At 33.3% G+C, this 18161-nt stretch overlaps 1 protein-coding gene across 1 annotated transcript in view; it reads right to left on the bottom strand.

Moving 5' to 3' along the window:
- stg1 (stargazin-like protein) overlaps positions 1 to 15470 on the bottom strand; it is a 106412-nt gene extending 90942 nt beyond the window's left edge. The window contains exon 1 of the mRNA XM_073075452.1: positions 15338 to 15470. Within this exon, the coding sequence (XP_072931553.1) occupies positions 15338 to 15413 (76 nt within the window). The 5' untranslated portion in view covers positions 15414 to 15470. The remainder of the gene's footprint in view (positions 1 to 15337) is intronic.
- Between the last annotated feature and the right edge of the window lie 2691 nt (positions 15471 to 18161).

The following is an 18161-nucleotide window of genomic DNA, read 5'->3' as shown; positions in this document are numbered from 1 at the left end:
CTTCAGAAAGATCGACTTTCAATTTTCCAGGATGGAACATCGATTCACTGAATCCACCCATTACTGGAGATCGATTAAAAAGATCAGTTCTTCGATTATTCGATCTCAGATCGCCATCCCTAAGCGGAATGGCCCGGAACCGGTCTGAAGCGGTTAACTGCACGCGGGGAAGTAACGATACGGGCGTATGCGGTCTAATTGTTATTGGGCCACTTGGATCGCTTTTATTGATATTTCTATAATGTGTTTGTTGATGGCCGGTGTCTTTCATAAAACCTCATGCTGATGTGTGAGTTAACCTTCGGCTATTAAAACATTTTTACAAATGCGAATATTGTTTATCTTAACACAATATGAAAAAAATGAGTTATTAAAATAGTCGTTATAGCATTTGGATTATTATCATTAATGGGAGCCTTATGGATAGTTTAAAAATATCTAAGACGTGTTGGTCATAAATCTTTACCCTTTTCCACTAATTTACATTGAAGGCACATAGTAGGTTTTCCCATATTACCGTAAGAGATCCAAACCCAGAAATAAATTATAAAAAGGTTACAGCCAAAATAACATAAACGCATAGCCGACTCCAGGGAAATCATTTCGAATAGTTTCCCCTCTCATTAGTGTTCATTAGCTGGTGTCCAATAATGATGTATCGGCACGAGTCCGTAAAGTGTATTGACTCGCACGCATATGCTTAAAACTTGCATACACGGTAAAACTGTAATCGTTATTTGAGGAGATTTTTTACTGTAATTATATGAAACGTATTTAAATTTGAATTACTAGCGCCACAAAAATCTGTCGCTTTACATTGTCTCATATAAGAAATGATTAAATGATCTTTAAAAATGAATAAATACTTTGAAAATTAAATATAAATGCTTATTTTTAAACCAATGATTTTAGAGAAATTCCGTTACCTTTATTTAATGTAAGTTAAAAAGAAATGTTTTTATTAAGAGATTATCGATTTTCTTTTCGTTTATCATTCCAAATATCAGGAACAGTCGAAATCTGATTAAAATACCATTCATGTACACTACTCCTCAACAGCAGTGAATTCCCATTCGCGTATGTATCACAGGTTTCACAATAAACACGTTACATTTTACACTCTGTAAATAAACTGTTACAAAATGAACTTACAAAGCACGTAACATTATGTAAATACTGCGCAAGGGCTTTGTGATTCCGAGTGTAAAAACGACATTCAACGGACCGGCGGACACATCGACATAATAAAACGATTCATTCGGATTGGGTATAATGTACCCGTTTGGACATCCGCGAAGTCTAAGGTGCATTTATAATATTGTTTATTTTAAAAATATTTTTTGATGTTATTTAATCTTCGTAAAACAGAGTATTGGTAATGAGATAAGTCATCTTTGCCTTATAACAGTGGTAAGGGAAGCTGTGTTCTAGTTTGCTGGGTGTAGTTACGGAGACACACTTATCCGAGATTTCAACCTCATGTAGGATTCAAATCTTATGTGCGGTTGATTATGGACACCCATGGGAGACAGTAGCTACTTATCGTCAGATGGACTGCATGATTGTTTGCTACATTATATAACATTGTATTTTATTGCATATTTTAACATGAATAAAAGTAAATCAAAGCTCTTAAACATTAAAACTACATATATTTTTTCCGTTACTTTGTTTGTGTGGATTTAAAGAGACTAAATCTACAGATGATAGCCAGATCGTTGATCTATTAATAATATTAATAGTTCAACGATCCTCCTATGCTGACTGTAGAATCGCAAATAACTGAACTTTTCGAATAGTTGCTAAGAAGCCCGTGACCTACAAATAGCTTTGGACTTACGACCTTTTACAAGTAGTTTGAGCAAGTTAATCGGTAGAGAATTGAAACGAGGGAATTACTCAGAAGTACTGAGATCTACTCGTATACAAGTACACAAAAGAAGTGAGATTTCTACTGCATTTTAATATTTTTTTTATATTGGATTTTTTATATTTATAATATTGGAGCAGCAGACGAACATACAGTCCACCTGATGGTAAGTGGCTACTGCCGCCCATGGAAATCTGTAATCAACCCCAGATAGGATTAGATATTCCTACCTGATATTCGCTACCCCTTGATGACTAAGCTGGAACGCCGGAAAAGTCTGTCTCCCTTACCACACATTTCAAACCGGAACACAGCAGCGCCTAACACTGCTGTTATTAGATAGAAATAGGTGCGGCGTTGGTGCCGCATACATACATACATATGCATATACACATAGATAATTCACACATATTAACATATACGTCGCAAGCCGAAGCTACTTTTACAAAACGGAATTAACGCTTTTATGAGCGCAGCACGCATTATGTTGCACGTATCGCCGTAAGCCGATGCGGGGACATTATCACCCTTTGTTAGCCTTTAGCTCTCCACTGAGACTAGTTTGTAAGTAACAAGATAGGTATTTTATTTTACGGTCCTCGGTACTTTTTATTTTGAAAAATGCTTTTGTAGTTTGAGCACAAAGTAGGTGTTAATACTGATAGTCGAAAAGCAATACGTTTTCTTTAGTAATATCACGCAAAGTAGTTCACGCTCAGAATATCTATCAGATTCCTATGTAAGCTCTCATGCAATGCAACAATATCGATAAAAACCAAAAATAAGTCATCGGACATCACGCAGTCATCCTGAAAAGAGATTATTACAACTTACGGATACACATAACCAAAAAAAGTAGTAATTTAAAAAAAATGATTATTTTTTACGCGGAGAAATGCCCATGTTCAACTCGCTTAGGGGAGTGGAAAGGGGTAAATCGGACTCATACTCAACTAAAACCCTGCAGCGTTTCTCTGGACGCTGGGTGCCGGGTCACGAGAAGCGTTAGTATTACATTTATAGCCCCGGAACGGTGACTTGCGCTTGAGTTGACACCATCCATGTCACAAGAGGGAGGTACCCCTTTCAGTGGTGTACCTGATGAGCATCCAAAATGTACACACTTCATGCCGAGCCATAAAGATTTAGAATAGGATTAAAATAAAGATTGACTCTAACTAACTCAACCTAAACAAAACGTAAACTCGCACAACACCAATACAAAATCAATAAAAATACCCTCTATATTAACGTTACAAGATTAAGGACAATTTACACATGTATTCAGTCTTGTTCCATATGAATACACCCTTACGATCGTAGCGTCGAAGCACGGCATACTGCGGTCGCACGCCAGGTAAGTATTACCGGTTTTATTGCATTCAATTTTATTTTACACCCCGTCGTATCCACTGATATTCCGATAGATCTGCGAATCGTCAGATCTTTATTCGACGCCTAACGACCATTTGATGTCGTGCTCGACTCATTCGTGACCTCGTGATCGAGTTTAAACTCGTTATAAGTTTATGACGGTATTAGGTAGGTGGGGTTTTAAACTACGATAAAATTGCATTAAGAATGGCGTTGGCAATTCACATTTTATTTTAGAGGTAAACACACACAAGATTTTTGTTTTAAGATAGGATAAATTGTCGCGTGGTTTAATTCATTATATGGTATCATTAAAATGTCATTTTTATTTTTCCCGAGCAATAAATAAATATTATATATAGATATAAATGTTTAGACATACACATTTGATTTGTCGACATTCGTTGACTCTATATTTGTATGCTTTTAATAAGAGATCATCCAAAATATACTAATATCTTAAAGTACGCAAATAAATCAATGCACTAATTTGTAAATTAATAATCATCTACTGTGTTCTAACTTGATGTTTCTATGCTTATATTCGAGCATAGCTTCGTGCCAATCATGCTGAGCATATTCATAAAATATGTGGAATTATGAACGTGGATTATTTATAAAAATATATTATAAAATGTTTAAAATAAACATTAGCGTCGTAACACTCGTAACCGAGAGTATACTCCAGATTTTTACACATTTTATATTTATCAATAAAACACTTAAAAAGTAAATAGGAATGAGTAATATTTTGTTAAATAAAAAGGCTCACAGTTAGTGTGTTCAAACTAAAAAGAAATAGGCTTTATTGGATAAAACATTTACATGAAATACGCGAACAGCAGCGCATAAATTCACGTAGAAATAAATTGGAATTTGCCGCGAAAATATTTGAAAATACTGCTTTCAGCGTACAACACAAACGTTTATTGATGTGGACAGGGTGTAAAAAGTTTGCAAAAATCATATGACAATGACGTCAGTACTCTTTAAACAGCGTGTTGTATAAAGCATCTGTAAAATAAATCTCTTTATCGCCCGGAATTAATAATCAATCTATCCAATGTTTTGCCTATCAAGGATGGACATTTAACAATTTCTTCATAATAGACATTGTCAAATCTTTATCATTGGTAGGTAAAGATAGGATAGTATATTAAAAATAAAAATAACGGGCGTAAGACATTTAAAATGTGCCGTTCATTTTTTAGAAACAGATAAGGAAATATTTTTAGATTAATTACCTTTTTAATTTAGATCATTCATTAGCACATCCTCGCGAAAGTCATGACCTCATTTCAGGTCAAGTGCTAACTCTATGCTTTTCGTTTTGCCATAGAAAAACCACTTCGATAGAAATGGTAGTGTTGCTAACTCCGTATTCCTAAGCTTACTCAAATCTGCTTAAATGTCACTTTGTCAATATTCAACACAAGCTTCACAGCGATGCTATCTTCAGTAGACGCTGTTGAAGCACCTTCACCGCGATCATCAATCAGATTGATAAGGTACTTGAACTCGTTGAACTAGTTGTAAACAGTGGGACGGGATTTATCGTCAAACGCTATTGAGAGTATATCGTTCGTTTGTTGACTGAGACCGTTGTGTCATGAAAACTTGCTAATGTAACACTGACGAGTATTGATAATCTTCTTAAAAACATAATATTTTATACTACTGCATAGACACTCTTTTGCGTTATTGTCATAATTCGCAAGTTAAGTTTTTTGTAGCGAAGGGTACCTGGATTTATATTCTGTTATTTTTTAAAGAAAAAGAAATAAGATATTTTATAATTTATTAGATCAACTTTTTGATTTTGAATATTCGCAAGAACAAATTCTTGTTAGTCAAAATCTCATCTAAGATCAATTGCCAATTAAACCAATTCTTTTGATATATACATTGCTAAGCTGAGATATTCTTTAGCTTACCGAAATCTGCTTACACGTCACTTTCTGTCAATATTCAACACAAGCTACACAGCGATGCTATCTTCAGTAGACGCTGTTGAAGCACCTTCACCGCGATCATCAATCAGATTGATAAGGTACTTGAACTCGTTGAACTAGTTGTAAACAGTGGGACGGGGCTTTATCGTCAAACGCTATTGAGAGTATATCGTTCGTTTGTTGACTGAGATCATTGAGTCATGAAAATAGGCTGCGTGTAATATGAACGCGTTTTACTAGAACACTAAAGTGCTTCTTAAAAATGGATTTTATATTGGCTTTTTTATTATTGTTTCTTGACATTGGCGACAAATGTGAGAGAGGGATCAACATATCGGTTAATAGTGTGGAAGTAAAAAGAAACAATTATACAACACATGATGGTAAGCGGCTACTGTCGCTCATGGGGATTTGTAATCAAACCCACATAAGATTTCTACGGGTCGGCTTAAAGCGCGTTGCTACCCCTAAATATTTATTTATGCACAGTATAACTTATTTAGTTAACAGTTATAACTTATGCAATACTGCGCATGGCAGTATTAGGGCTGACAGGCGTAAATGACTGAAGTGATTAAAAATTACGAATAAAAATCAGTTAATAACAAATGATAGGTATGTAGGTAAATAATTTTACGTTATGTGCTTACATAACATTGAAATCTCGACGAGAACATGTTACTTACACTGACATTATATGTAATTATATTAAGACAAGTCAATTGCAACAAATCTGCAAGCATATCTGTTGTAGTAATATTTGTCTGTGTTTTCAAGAGCATGAACAGTATGAGAACTGTTAAAAATATAATGATAAAATGTTTATTTGCGAAACGCCGTACTCCCAACCACTTTAATTTAATGAGATGTGAAACCGTAAGAATAATAAAGCAAAAAGTACGCGAGAACAAAGCAAGAGACCGACTTACCGCAAGCGTACATATACAATTACGAGTATATCACACATGGCCTGCTTTAATGAATTTTATTGGACTTTTTCTTCATAGTAGTAATGTATTTTTCTTATGAATATATTGCATCACTGTTTCATGTATTATTTATGTAATTTCCTATTTATGAAAATTAAATATTTGTACAAAAATAGAAGCATCGATTGAACTAAATGCCTTTGTAGGCCACTATTTATGAGTTGAAATTAGGAGTACTTAGTTGAATTTAAATTAAAGATGTTGACTTTTGATCACATTTATTTAGCCACCCAAGACACAGGTATTTGTTTCGGGGGCGGGGAGCAGACTAGTAACACAGCGTTCCCACGAACCAAGCGAATACGATCGCCATTGCTTGCCATGCACATTATTGCACATTGCACTTGATTCGTAGAATCTTTTGTGTTCCTACACCTTTGATAAATAATTTGTACTTGTTGACTAATATTTACGTAAAATTTTGTTTTGTCAAGATTGGACTAACATGCGGTTCTTACGAGTATCAGAGCGCTGTAGTTATTTTCAAAACGGTATATTTATAGAAAAGAATTAGTCATAATGAATATTATGAGTAATTTTGATCTAAAAATGTAATGTTATTGATAATATTAATTACGAGCAATTATGTTCTATAAATAAACCACGCCGAGCTGAGTGCCAAAATAGAAAATGATAAAATTACTATATTCAAGAGGCAATGAGGTCGAGATATTAATAAATTTTAATCAACATTTTCTCAATTTGTACCAAACCTCTAAGATTTCATTAAGATCAAAGTAATAATACATCATACTGGGAAGGATAGAACCTTTTCCGAAGAAAGTAATGTATATATATACAAGTTGGCTGCAAAGATGTTAGACAATCGTCATTGGATAAGGTTCTTCTCAATACTTTAAATGGTTTTCTGTAGATTGTAACAATAAACACAGTTAAAATGAACAAAGAAGTCTGAAAGTAAATAAGTTTAATGGAACAACACAATGGAGCCTCGGAAGAATAGATAGCTCTTTTCATTTACTTAGAAGCATTTTTAACTAAATCAAGTAGATTGTTTAGTATTGGTGCTGTGATACCTACTACATATATGAATACTTGTACCTCAAATTCAAAATCTAAATTGTTCGTGGCAGGAATTATTACATATCGTAAAATAAACATAGTAGGTATGACATCAATTGAGTATGTAAAAAATGGGTCTTTTCCTTTATTCTAATCGATCCTCGGTTGACAAAACATCGGATAAATTGTTTATTAATCACGGGCATAAGTTAGAGATGTTTTGTATATTACGAATTTTTAATTAATTTAGGTTAATCTTGTTTAATAGATAAGAAAAAATATTTTAAAAATTACATTGTTAATGTACATTATAAAATGTACATGTTGTGTAAGATGCAATTTTGAAAAAAATACAATTTATAGCACAAATTTCATGGGTAAGTACTCATAAAATCTGATGAGTATTCGCATCAGAAAGAAGCCATTTTGATAATTGAATTGCAAAAGTAGCGCCGGCAATCTCCGTAAATTTAACAAAACTAGACATATTTTACGAAAATAAAACGAAGTTTTAAACATTTATGCTCGCAAATAAAATTGCTTTTTGAAGAACAGTCTTTGAAAACTTGAAAAATACTTCGCTATTTAAATGTAAGTATACTCAGATTATAGACAAACCAATTGAAGAAATTTCAAGATCACATATACAGGGTGAATTTTTCAAATAGGCCTTCAGGGCAAAGTCCGAAACTATAAGGATTAGCGAAAAATGCTGAAAGGAGTTACGAGGCAGATTTTGATAAAAACTAAAACCGCATTATTCGTTTTTTAAATTTTCTTTATCCCTAACCGGGAATCGATAGAGTTCATTTTGAGAAAAATAATACACCCTCTATATTATTCCACTATGTGATATTGTCGTTTATAAGGATCAAATTCTGGGAATGTAGCATAAGCATGAAAGAAGCATAAATATAAGCATGAACGGAATAATAGACTCACTTGAATATTTTTCCGTCAGTTTTCCATATCCATAATCTACAAAAAAGATTCTTCACTTTTTGAAACCATTAAAGACGGCCAATGAAGTTTTCTAAAAATATAATCAAAATCTTTGGCTAAATCTCATTTTAATATTATCTCTGGGTTTTAAGAGTTTCTATTAAGCAAAACCCACGTATTTCTCCACAGATATAAATTTTGTAAAATATAAAAAAGTTGCTAACCAACAGTTTCAAGGAATATCTTAATCACTTCGGAATTATCACGGATAAATATCCTGACTGTGCTGCAGACTTTCCTTGCGATTACAAAATAACAGTTAAAATCGCAACGTCTATAAAACTGACGCTGTAAAGAAAACGGAAAATATAAAAAACGTTGAACATCGTACCTATTGGATATAAACCGTCTTTTAAGAAGGTACCCGGTCCCAACTAACGACTTCGGCCCTATCTGCCAAACAAACTGTAATAACAAGCACACCTTAACACGCTCGCGATAAATCCTTGGTGTATGGTGTAAGTCACAGGATTAAGGAGTTATTAATAATCAATAATCAATCTATCCAATTTGAATCCCAATAATCGATTTTATAACTGTAGTAGACAGATATGATCAAATTTCGATTTTGTAATAGGTGTAAAAGATTCATTATTTCCGATTTTTGGTATTTATTGATCGTTTCTACTAACTTGCTAAAGTTAAAGCAACATTCAAACATGGATATTTACTGAATGCGTGCTATTAATAATTACATGCAAATATGCGTAACTTGTAACTTTATAATATTTACCGCCTGTTAAGGTTAAGGTAATAGAAGCTTGAGAAATCTTATATAAAAAACGAAATAAATCTGATAAGAGAAAATTCATAGGAATAGGTATTCGCTCTAAAATATATAAGTACAAAGAAATAATTTTAAAGAGGTCAATTGTGTAATTCCACATATTACAATAATATGTAATTTACAAATGAAAAAAAAAATCTTCATAAATTTCAAAACGCTGTAAGCTTATATATTAAATAATACCCGTTCCTGCTTTGAAAACAATGGCAATCTTATACAAAGTATCCCAACTTCGTGGCAATAAAGAGCATGGAATGAACGGGTGGCAAGTGATAAGATTTTATACATCTTAACAATTGTACTTATCTTGTAGATAACCTGATACTTACAGGAGATAACCAGCTAACATTTATTTTACTTTTTTAGGGTAGATACTTTTCCTTTTTTAAGGTACTGTACTATGTTTTGAAACCCTTTGTGATTCGACTCTAAAGGCCAAGACACTTTTTCTGCTTAATTCGGTGTTCCATTTTGAATGGTGTGGTAAGGAAGATACTTATCCGAGACGTTTCAACTTAGTCCTCAGGGGTAGCATCTGTGGCCAACCTTCAATTTAATTCATTTATATATCGATTCATAGATTAGTAAAGATTACTCGCTACTAACAATGAAATGTAACCTTTTGACAATTGTCACTGTCATCTATTTTCGTGTATGAGAAATATTAAAAAAATGTAGTTTTTAGATCATTTACGAATGAAACGATATTTCTTCGCACTTTTTCTTCGATTTCGTGTCATAACCGCGCATGTCGGCATTGTTCCGCGTAAATTATACCATGACAGCCATTAAACGGCTTACAGAATTGTCTGCCGTTTAAATCATTTAATGGTTTCCTTCAAATACAGAGCGGCGAGATATACATACTTATTTATGACCAGATTACAGAGATCCATATTTGTTAGTTGCTAATTCTAGCCGTGGCCACTTACAATCAAGTTCTGCATGTTCTGTTATTACTTCTATATTCTTAAAAATAACCTTTGGCTGTCGAGTAAAAAATAGAAAAAGGCCATAGCAATAATCTTCGCTTCGCCATCTCTTCTCTATCAGTAGACACCGCGCTTTAAGTCGTTTTGAATTAAACTAACGTAGTATGAAAACAACGCGACCCGTTGAATTTAATATATGTAGGTATGACATTTTCAGGAATCCTCCGCCCGAGTTATATGTAGCTCTACATTTTGACTCCAAATAAAACAAGGGTATCTCTGCTACCCGCCTACAGTATTGTACGTTGTGGGGTAATATTTTATGATAACCTGATTAAATTATCATAGAAATAATAAGGATAAAGCTTGGATAAATATTTTTACGCACATTGTTTTATGTGCCTATTAGAAATTATATCCGGTAGGAAAAAAACGGTTATATGGTTAGTTAATTAATGTGTGTGAAATCCAATTTACTGAATATGCATAAAAAATTTGGTGAAAATCGGTAAAGCCGTTTCGAAGGAGTACGGTAACTAACACTGTGACACGAGAGTTTTATATATAAGATTTATACAGAAACTTCCATAAAACGCGATGATTACAATCTTTACAATTTCCTTAGCTGTGCTTTACGTCAAACTTAACATTTGCTTTTTATCTTTGCATTTTTCTGCTTTAGTTTATGTCTCCTTTGATTATGGCCGTGATTATACGGAACTCTGGTTTTCTTTCATTAGTCCTATGGCTATACAGTAATATTGTACCCTTTTTACGTCTTATTGCCAAAGGGGATTTACCATGAGGAAGCAGGGAATACGGATCTAAATCACCGGAAAGATTTCGGACAAGTTTAAGTATAGATATACTGTTCAATTATAATAACCGAGATAAACCGGGGGCACGTCTACTCCACAACGAAAGCTTACGTGAAAAGCTTCTGAGGTCACCCATCCAACTCGCGACCGCGACTAAATGAACATGTTTGTATTTTTAGAGTTTTACAAATTTCAAGTAAAGCCGTACCTTCACCATATCTGCTTTTACCCTTTTATTAGGTTAAAGAGTATAAAGAGTTAGGTTAGGTTATTGGGGGCATTTACCTAGATAGAACTTTCGAGTTTCATCTAAAAAAATCCAAGATGTTTAAATACATTTCGTTTTAAACCCTGTAAACGAAAGTTAATTCCGTTATAGCACGCCTTGTTTGTTATTTTTACTCATTTCGCAGCTTGCTTGATTCAATCTATTTTAGTTTTTACGATTTTACGCAATTTCATTGCCTCGACTTGTATTAATGATTGCACTGTGCGAAATTGTGAATCAACTAATATTTATTAGAACTCTTTCCAAGCCCGTCCATGTTTTGCTGTGTCGATCTGATCGTATTTTTATAGAAACTTTAATATTTAATGCATTTTAAAACACTTATATTTACAACTTAAATAGGTGCTTAACGTTAACGTTTGGGTATTTTCGTTCCGAAACAAAATTCAAGTAAATCTATATAAAAAATCTATCTACGCTTTTAGTTATGTGGACACAAACATACGGAATTTCTTTTATTTATACATGAACATTTTACAAGTACTGTTAGTTAACTCACATTACTGTACTCGTCGAATGTATATTTACATTGAATACACTACACACTACTATTTACACGATGTTCCACATTTTACGCAGTCACATTACAAAAATATACTACACAAAGCTAGAAAATAACAGCACTAATTTAATTACGTGTGCAAATCCGAACACGGGAAGTTTGCAATGAGCTGAAATCCTCACCTTAAGACCTAACTAGCAACTTCGGGAGACTTTAATTTTATGCGGCTCACGACCACTTTAATTTCTCAGTAGATAATTTTGGCACAGCACTAGCGGGGAAAATCTTAAGTAAAGTTCATTCTGTAATTTTCAAGTGCAGTCTCTGTGTTTTATTGCGAGTACGTAGCTTGAAACAACTGTGATAAATCTCATATTATATAGCTCATGGCTTAACTGCAGCTGCATCAACGGCACACCTATTTCTTTTGTATACCAGCTGCGTTCGCAATTATTTGCAACTTCTATTATTAATAATGGGGTAGACTGCAAACAAAATTCATACTCCTGTTAAATATTGGCCTTAACCTATATAGATAGGTATTCGCCTTAAACAAAATTATCAGGAAGACATCCGATCCTGTACCGCCGCCGTGCCGTGGGAACGTTGACTCTGCACCACCGCTCCGTTGCAACGACATAGTCCCGAACGTGGTAATTCACTCTGGGTGCTAACATCGCCCCAGCAAGTCACTTAGGATAGTTAGATATAATTTAGGTTACATTTAATTCCAAATTTGTAACATTCGGTTTCGATTAAATAAATATAAAATAAGTACATAATTCGGTCTTTCTATATCCTGGCTGCTGTATCCCGAAAATATAAATCTCCTGTCGTATTAAAATATACTGGATTTTAGACGATTGTGGATAATGTTTTCCTAGAGTATGTATGTTGTAGGTATGTCTCATTCTTTGGCACGCCCTACAGCGCAAACGGGGTGAGACATTTTAGCATATGAGGTGTCGATGGATTCTTCTAAACTGTGCTAATTAGGTAGCCTACATTTTAAAGCAGTCAAGATTTTATAATAATTGGTTTTTGTTTCTTTATTGTTGTAGTTATAAAGCAATGGAATAATTCAAGCAAAAGTTCAGTATTCCTAATTACAGGGTGTTCACAGTCACTTATTTTCTCAGCAAATTGTATAGTGCGAGAAAGCACTGGACAAGTGTAGCATATCTTCGTAAAAATGTGTTACACTTGTACCATGCAATTACATTCAGAAAATATATACTACATAATGCATCAACAGTACTTGTAATGTATGAGTTTTGAAAAAAAAAAAATTGTGAAGATTACATTGCATGTTCTAATAATATTTTTTTTATTCAGTTTATTTTTTCAAATTGGTGTATTCTTAGATAATTTTAGACACACTTTTATTTAAAAGGTAATTTTACTTTGAAATATTTTAATATAAATTTAAACGAGTTTATTGTTTTTACTAGAGGCTTTTAAGGCTTCAAAGGCTGGATCAAATCAGCCTTTAACTCATTGAGTGCCCACGCAAATATCGGATTACAAAGCTCGACCTACGGGATTTTTTGAATTAATTATTTTAGATGTTTTATTCCTATTTATAAACTTCCATTCAGCTTAAAATGTGTTACAATGATATTGTAATATTTGAATTAAAAACACGATATTACACGATTTTGATCAAGCGGTGAATTTATATAACAAAAAAAGCTTAACGAAGAAATGTGTACAGGGCATATATTGAAAATCGTCATCGTCAATATATCGCCATTATCAGTCATCGTATATCGTCATCGTCGGTACGCTACTAAGAACTGTAATTATCGGAGTCCAACGATCCACATCAGTTACATAATAAGGACGTTTTAGGTCTTTACACAGAAAATAACTTTTAAAGTGCAAAACATTCAAAACAATAATAAAAATCGATTTGCTTTAAGGTCAATAAATATCTTAAAAATAATTATGATATTGTTTGCCATCAGATTTTTCACATCATTAACCTACATAAAAATTAATTACAAGATATAAAAGTACAAATCAAAACAAATCACATTTTAATTACCAATCAGGAATCAAAACATTATAAACCTCATAATTACTTTTCGGTAGCTTCATGCTTTCTGTATTTATTTTCGCTCAAGCGTTTGTAGAGATGTTCCAGATTAATACCTTGACCCTTTTTATCCCATAAGTCACATATTTCCCACGGGACAACTAAAAACGTCAACACGCGTGACAGCGGGCGGTCATCTAGCTTTATCAACATTCTAAGAGTCATACTCGTATAATATAAATATGAACTCACAAAGGGGTGTCAGCTAGTTTTCGTGACAATGTAATTTCTAGCCTACCTTTGCTATGAATAAATCATTAGATATTTTAGACATAGGACATACGCTAGGGATTTTGAAATTATTTCACCACCAAATAAGTTTCAGAATAAAAAAGTCCAAAACGTGGGAAACATAAACAAAAATATAAATTATAGTAGTGACGGTTGTACGTTCGCTATAAAAAAGATTGACGACTATTTATGACCAATCTATCTCTCTCTAATGCTTTGCCAAAGATTATCAAAGATCAACATTTGATCTCGACAAAGAAAAACATTTCAGCTGATTGTGGTATAAATCATAAAGTCTGTTATATTTTATATCAACTCAATTTATTACCATAAGCTATTTTTTACTTATTCATACAAAATGCTTATAAACTTCAAAAGCGTCAACGATAACACTAAATAAAATTAATAAAATACATTCTGACCGTTTTCATCAATACCTGTTAAAGCAGTATATTAAGCCACTAAAAAATGATACGGTGTAAACTCTCATTGCGGTCATTACACAAAATATCACATCGATAAACCATGTTCAGTTTCAAAGTAGATAATTGGCGCGCGGTCTGCGGACGTACCGCTGATTCGGGAAAATCCGCGCAGGCTTAAATCAATAAAGATAAAAAGCAGTATAATTATCTTTTAAATCAGATTGAGTTGATTTCAATCCAATATTTTACCTATCAAACATCGGAAGATAAATTCTGCCTACTAAAAATTGGAAAAATTTAATCCTTGGTAGGCAAAAATTTAACAGATTCGTCTAATAAGATCTACAATATTTTATTTCCATCAACACAATGTATTCTTTCATTTTACTTTTCCATTCAAAATGTTTATAAACTTCACAAGCATTGACGATAACAGTATATTAAAGAAACTTCAAAATGAATGCGGCGATAAACACCAATGCGGTCATTACACAAATATCACATCGATAAACCATGTTCAGTTTCAAAGTAGATAATTGGCGCGCGGTCTGCGGACGTACCGCTGATTCGGGAAAATCCGCACTGGCTTAAATCAATGAAGATAAAAAGCAGTATAATTATCTTTTAAATCAGATTGAGTTGATTTCAATCCAATATTTTACCTTTACCATCGGAAGATAATTTTACCTATTAAACATTGTCAAATTTTAATCCTTAGTAAGCATAAATTTAACAGATTCGTCTAATAAGAGTTACAATAGTTTATTTCCATCAACACAATGTATTCTTTCATTTTACTTTTCCATTCAAAATGTTTATAAACTTCACAAGCGTTGACGATAACGGCATATTAAAGCAACTTCGAAATTAATGCGGCAATAAACACTAAATGCGGTCATTACACAAAATATCACATCGATAAACCATGTTCAGTATCAAAGTAGATAATTGGTGCGCGGTCTGCGGACGTACCGCTGATTCGGGAAAATCCGCACGGGCTTAAAACCGTGAAGATAAAAAGCGGTATAATTATCTTTCAACTCACATTTGGTTGATTTCGATCCCCTCGGAACGTAGCTCCCCGAAGTAACTTTTAACGAACTGCTAGTGTGGTTAAACATTTTCGCGCGCTAATTCCCTTCGCTGATTACGGGCAGCGCAGAAATGACGCGACAGTGTTATTCTCGCGTCGAACGCTTAAAAATCTCGATGCAGATCCGTCTTTGCATCCACAGCTGGCATAGAGTAAATAATGAATAGAAGTACCTTGCGAAAACAAATTTTGTACTATTTTTACTAACTCGAAGTATCGATCTATTTTTCAGGAGTATTTTTTCAAATTGTCCTCAAAATTATTTGTGTTATTCTGCGCCAATAATATTATTTTCATGTAAAATAAATTTTAATTTAATAAACAGAGAGATAAAATGTACACTGATAAAGTCCAATACAGGCAGAATCACGAGTAAATATTAGCCTGAATATAAAAAGTAGAAAAATGTGTATTGCCTTTTAAATAAGGAAACTATCATAAGCATGAAAATTTGACATTTCTATTTACTATTTATTCTATAGTGTCCACAAATAGTTTCAATATGATCGTGTTGGAGCAAAACGTATATGTGTGGAACTGAATTTCGAGACGCTCGGCCTAGATGTGTTATTTTTGTTACTCGGTTGCTGTTTATTCTACTTTATTAACAATATTTTGTGTCTCTCTCTGCCTTGATGGGTCACTTGACAAAAATTCACTGTATTTTACGGTCAATTTTACAGCATTTAAGCTTTTGGAAGGCTGCAAATAACTAGTAGTGGTTATAGTGATATTTATTAAATTGATACGATTGAATTGCACGATAGAAAATATTATGCGTATTATAAAACGCATATAAAGAAAATATTTATTTATCTTACTTTAGAATTTTACTACACCAAATTATCAGTTTTCATTTTAAGAGTAAAAAAATAACGTGACGTCAGAATAGTTTTACCAAAATTTTGTGCTTTTATTTTCATTTTTCTCCGGTTTTACCTGAAATAAATAATTCAACAATATATCGAAATTTACTATTTTGAATCGGGTAATTTCGCCCTTTTAGGCCCTGAGGGCCCAAATGACGCCTAACCCTATTGACAAGTCGGCTATCGCCTACAAAACGTGACGGGCTTACCGTCTTCACAGAACAAATACGCATCCAACGCCACTATGATTTCTAGAGTCACGTGGCAAGGAATAATGATTAAAAGTTTTACAAAGTTATTTTTCTCTCTTTTATATGAATAGTAAAGTAATAATAATGACGAGTTGAATATTTTTTACCTTTCACAAAAAGTGTGCAACGCCGCAAAAGAAGATTTTACTTCAAAAATGTACTAAAGTTTCAACGTACATGGTTTTTAAAGCTTTTCCAGGAGTAAATAAGCACTGAGTGTGTGGCGATCTCCCGCTACTCGACAAGAGATGGCGCCACGAGTATTCTGAATCACACTATCGAAGTTTTCTAAATATCCTGCATATATACAAGTTCCGAACTGAGACTGTCGGCGCGCGGCCGCTCCCCGGGCATGATCACCTAGCCAGGCGGAAGATCACCCTTTGCCAAAGTGAAGTATTGGAGAGTGGAGCATTTACGAGCCCACAGAATGTGTTACTAAATTTCGGCGTATTATTAACATGGGAGGTTTGAAATTATTTAACTGCTACTCAAATATAGCAATTGGGACCGATGGCTTAAGGTGGTTTAAAGCAAGGAAGTAGGCAAAAAATATATTAGGGATCATTATATACAAATGCTGACCGTGTCTGACGTTGCTTAATTTTATAGATCCCATAATATATGTGGGCGCGCCGGTAGATAGATCTACAATGGTATTTCGATTCAACTAATTTTACCCATATTTCTAAAAATATAGTTAATATAATTAAATGAATAAGCATTAATGCCACCATAGTAACAATAACACCCAAGCAAAATACCAAACAGTTCAGAGCACCACCGTGCCGTACCCACTATTGGACAACTTCTGATCTGTCGACAGTTGCGCGCCCTATTTTTATACCATGATTCAGGTAAGCCAATTATTAAAAACGGAGCGGTAGTTCGAAATTAATATCATGTGATTTAAAAAAAAAGAATATTTATATATAAAATTAAGCACAAATTTATTTATATTTATATATAAATTTTTTCCACCTTTCAAGGCGTTTGATCGAGTGCACCCACGACCAAAGGGCTGGCGCTTACCTCGGGCAAAGAATCAGCTTTGCTATTCAGCGAGGTAATGTTGCCAGCGTTTTGGGGACTCTTCCAAGAGACAACAATTTGGATGAAGCTTATTACATTTAACTATTTTATTATTAGTATTTTTAAAGCCTGTTTCATTTATTATTTTGTACTTTTTTATTACGTTAATATTGTAAATAATTAAATGTAACCTTTAAAAATTAAATAAAAATAATTATCATAACTTTCTAAAGAAGGTTTATAATACTAATTCACTCTGCCACATAATTTAAATTAAGCATTCTCCCACATATAATCAACTTTATGAAAGCTTCCTGAGTCATAAAACAAAACAATATAGCATATTATTTAGTTTCCTTCGCAGTTACCTAACATTGAATCCTAAATAATATTAACAACGTATTCTTCACTATATTATGGTACAGTATATTTTATACAGTAGAGTAGTCGATTTGTAAGTCGGAATTTAGAGATACGATATTAAGAGAGGTAATTTAGAAGGTTTCATTGTTTCATATTACATATTCGTATTATCTTGAAACTAATACAATTGGAATTATAAAATCATACGGTTTCCTCCACAACCTTACTTTTTGAATGAAACCTATAGACATCTGCTTTTGA

This window comes from Epargyreus clarus, unplaced genomic scaffold (assembly GCF_041222505.1).
Source record: "Epargyreus clarus isolate Ecla_fem2 unplaced genomic scaffold, WU_Ecla_fem_2.2 ptg000008l, whole genome shotgun sequence".
NCBI classification, from domain to species: Eukaryota; Metazoa; Arthropoda; class Insecta; order Lepidoptera; family Hesperiidae; genus Epargyreus; species Epargyreus clarus.
This window is presented reverse-complemented; position numbering and strand designations above follow the sequence as displayed.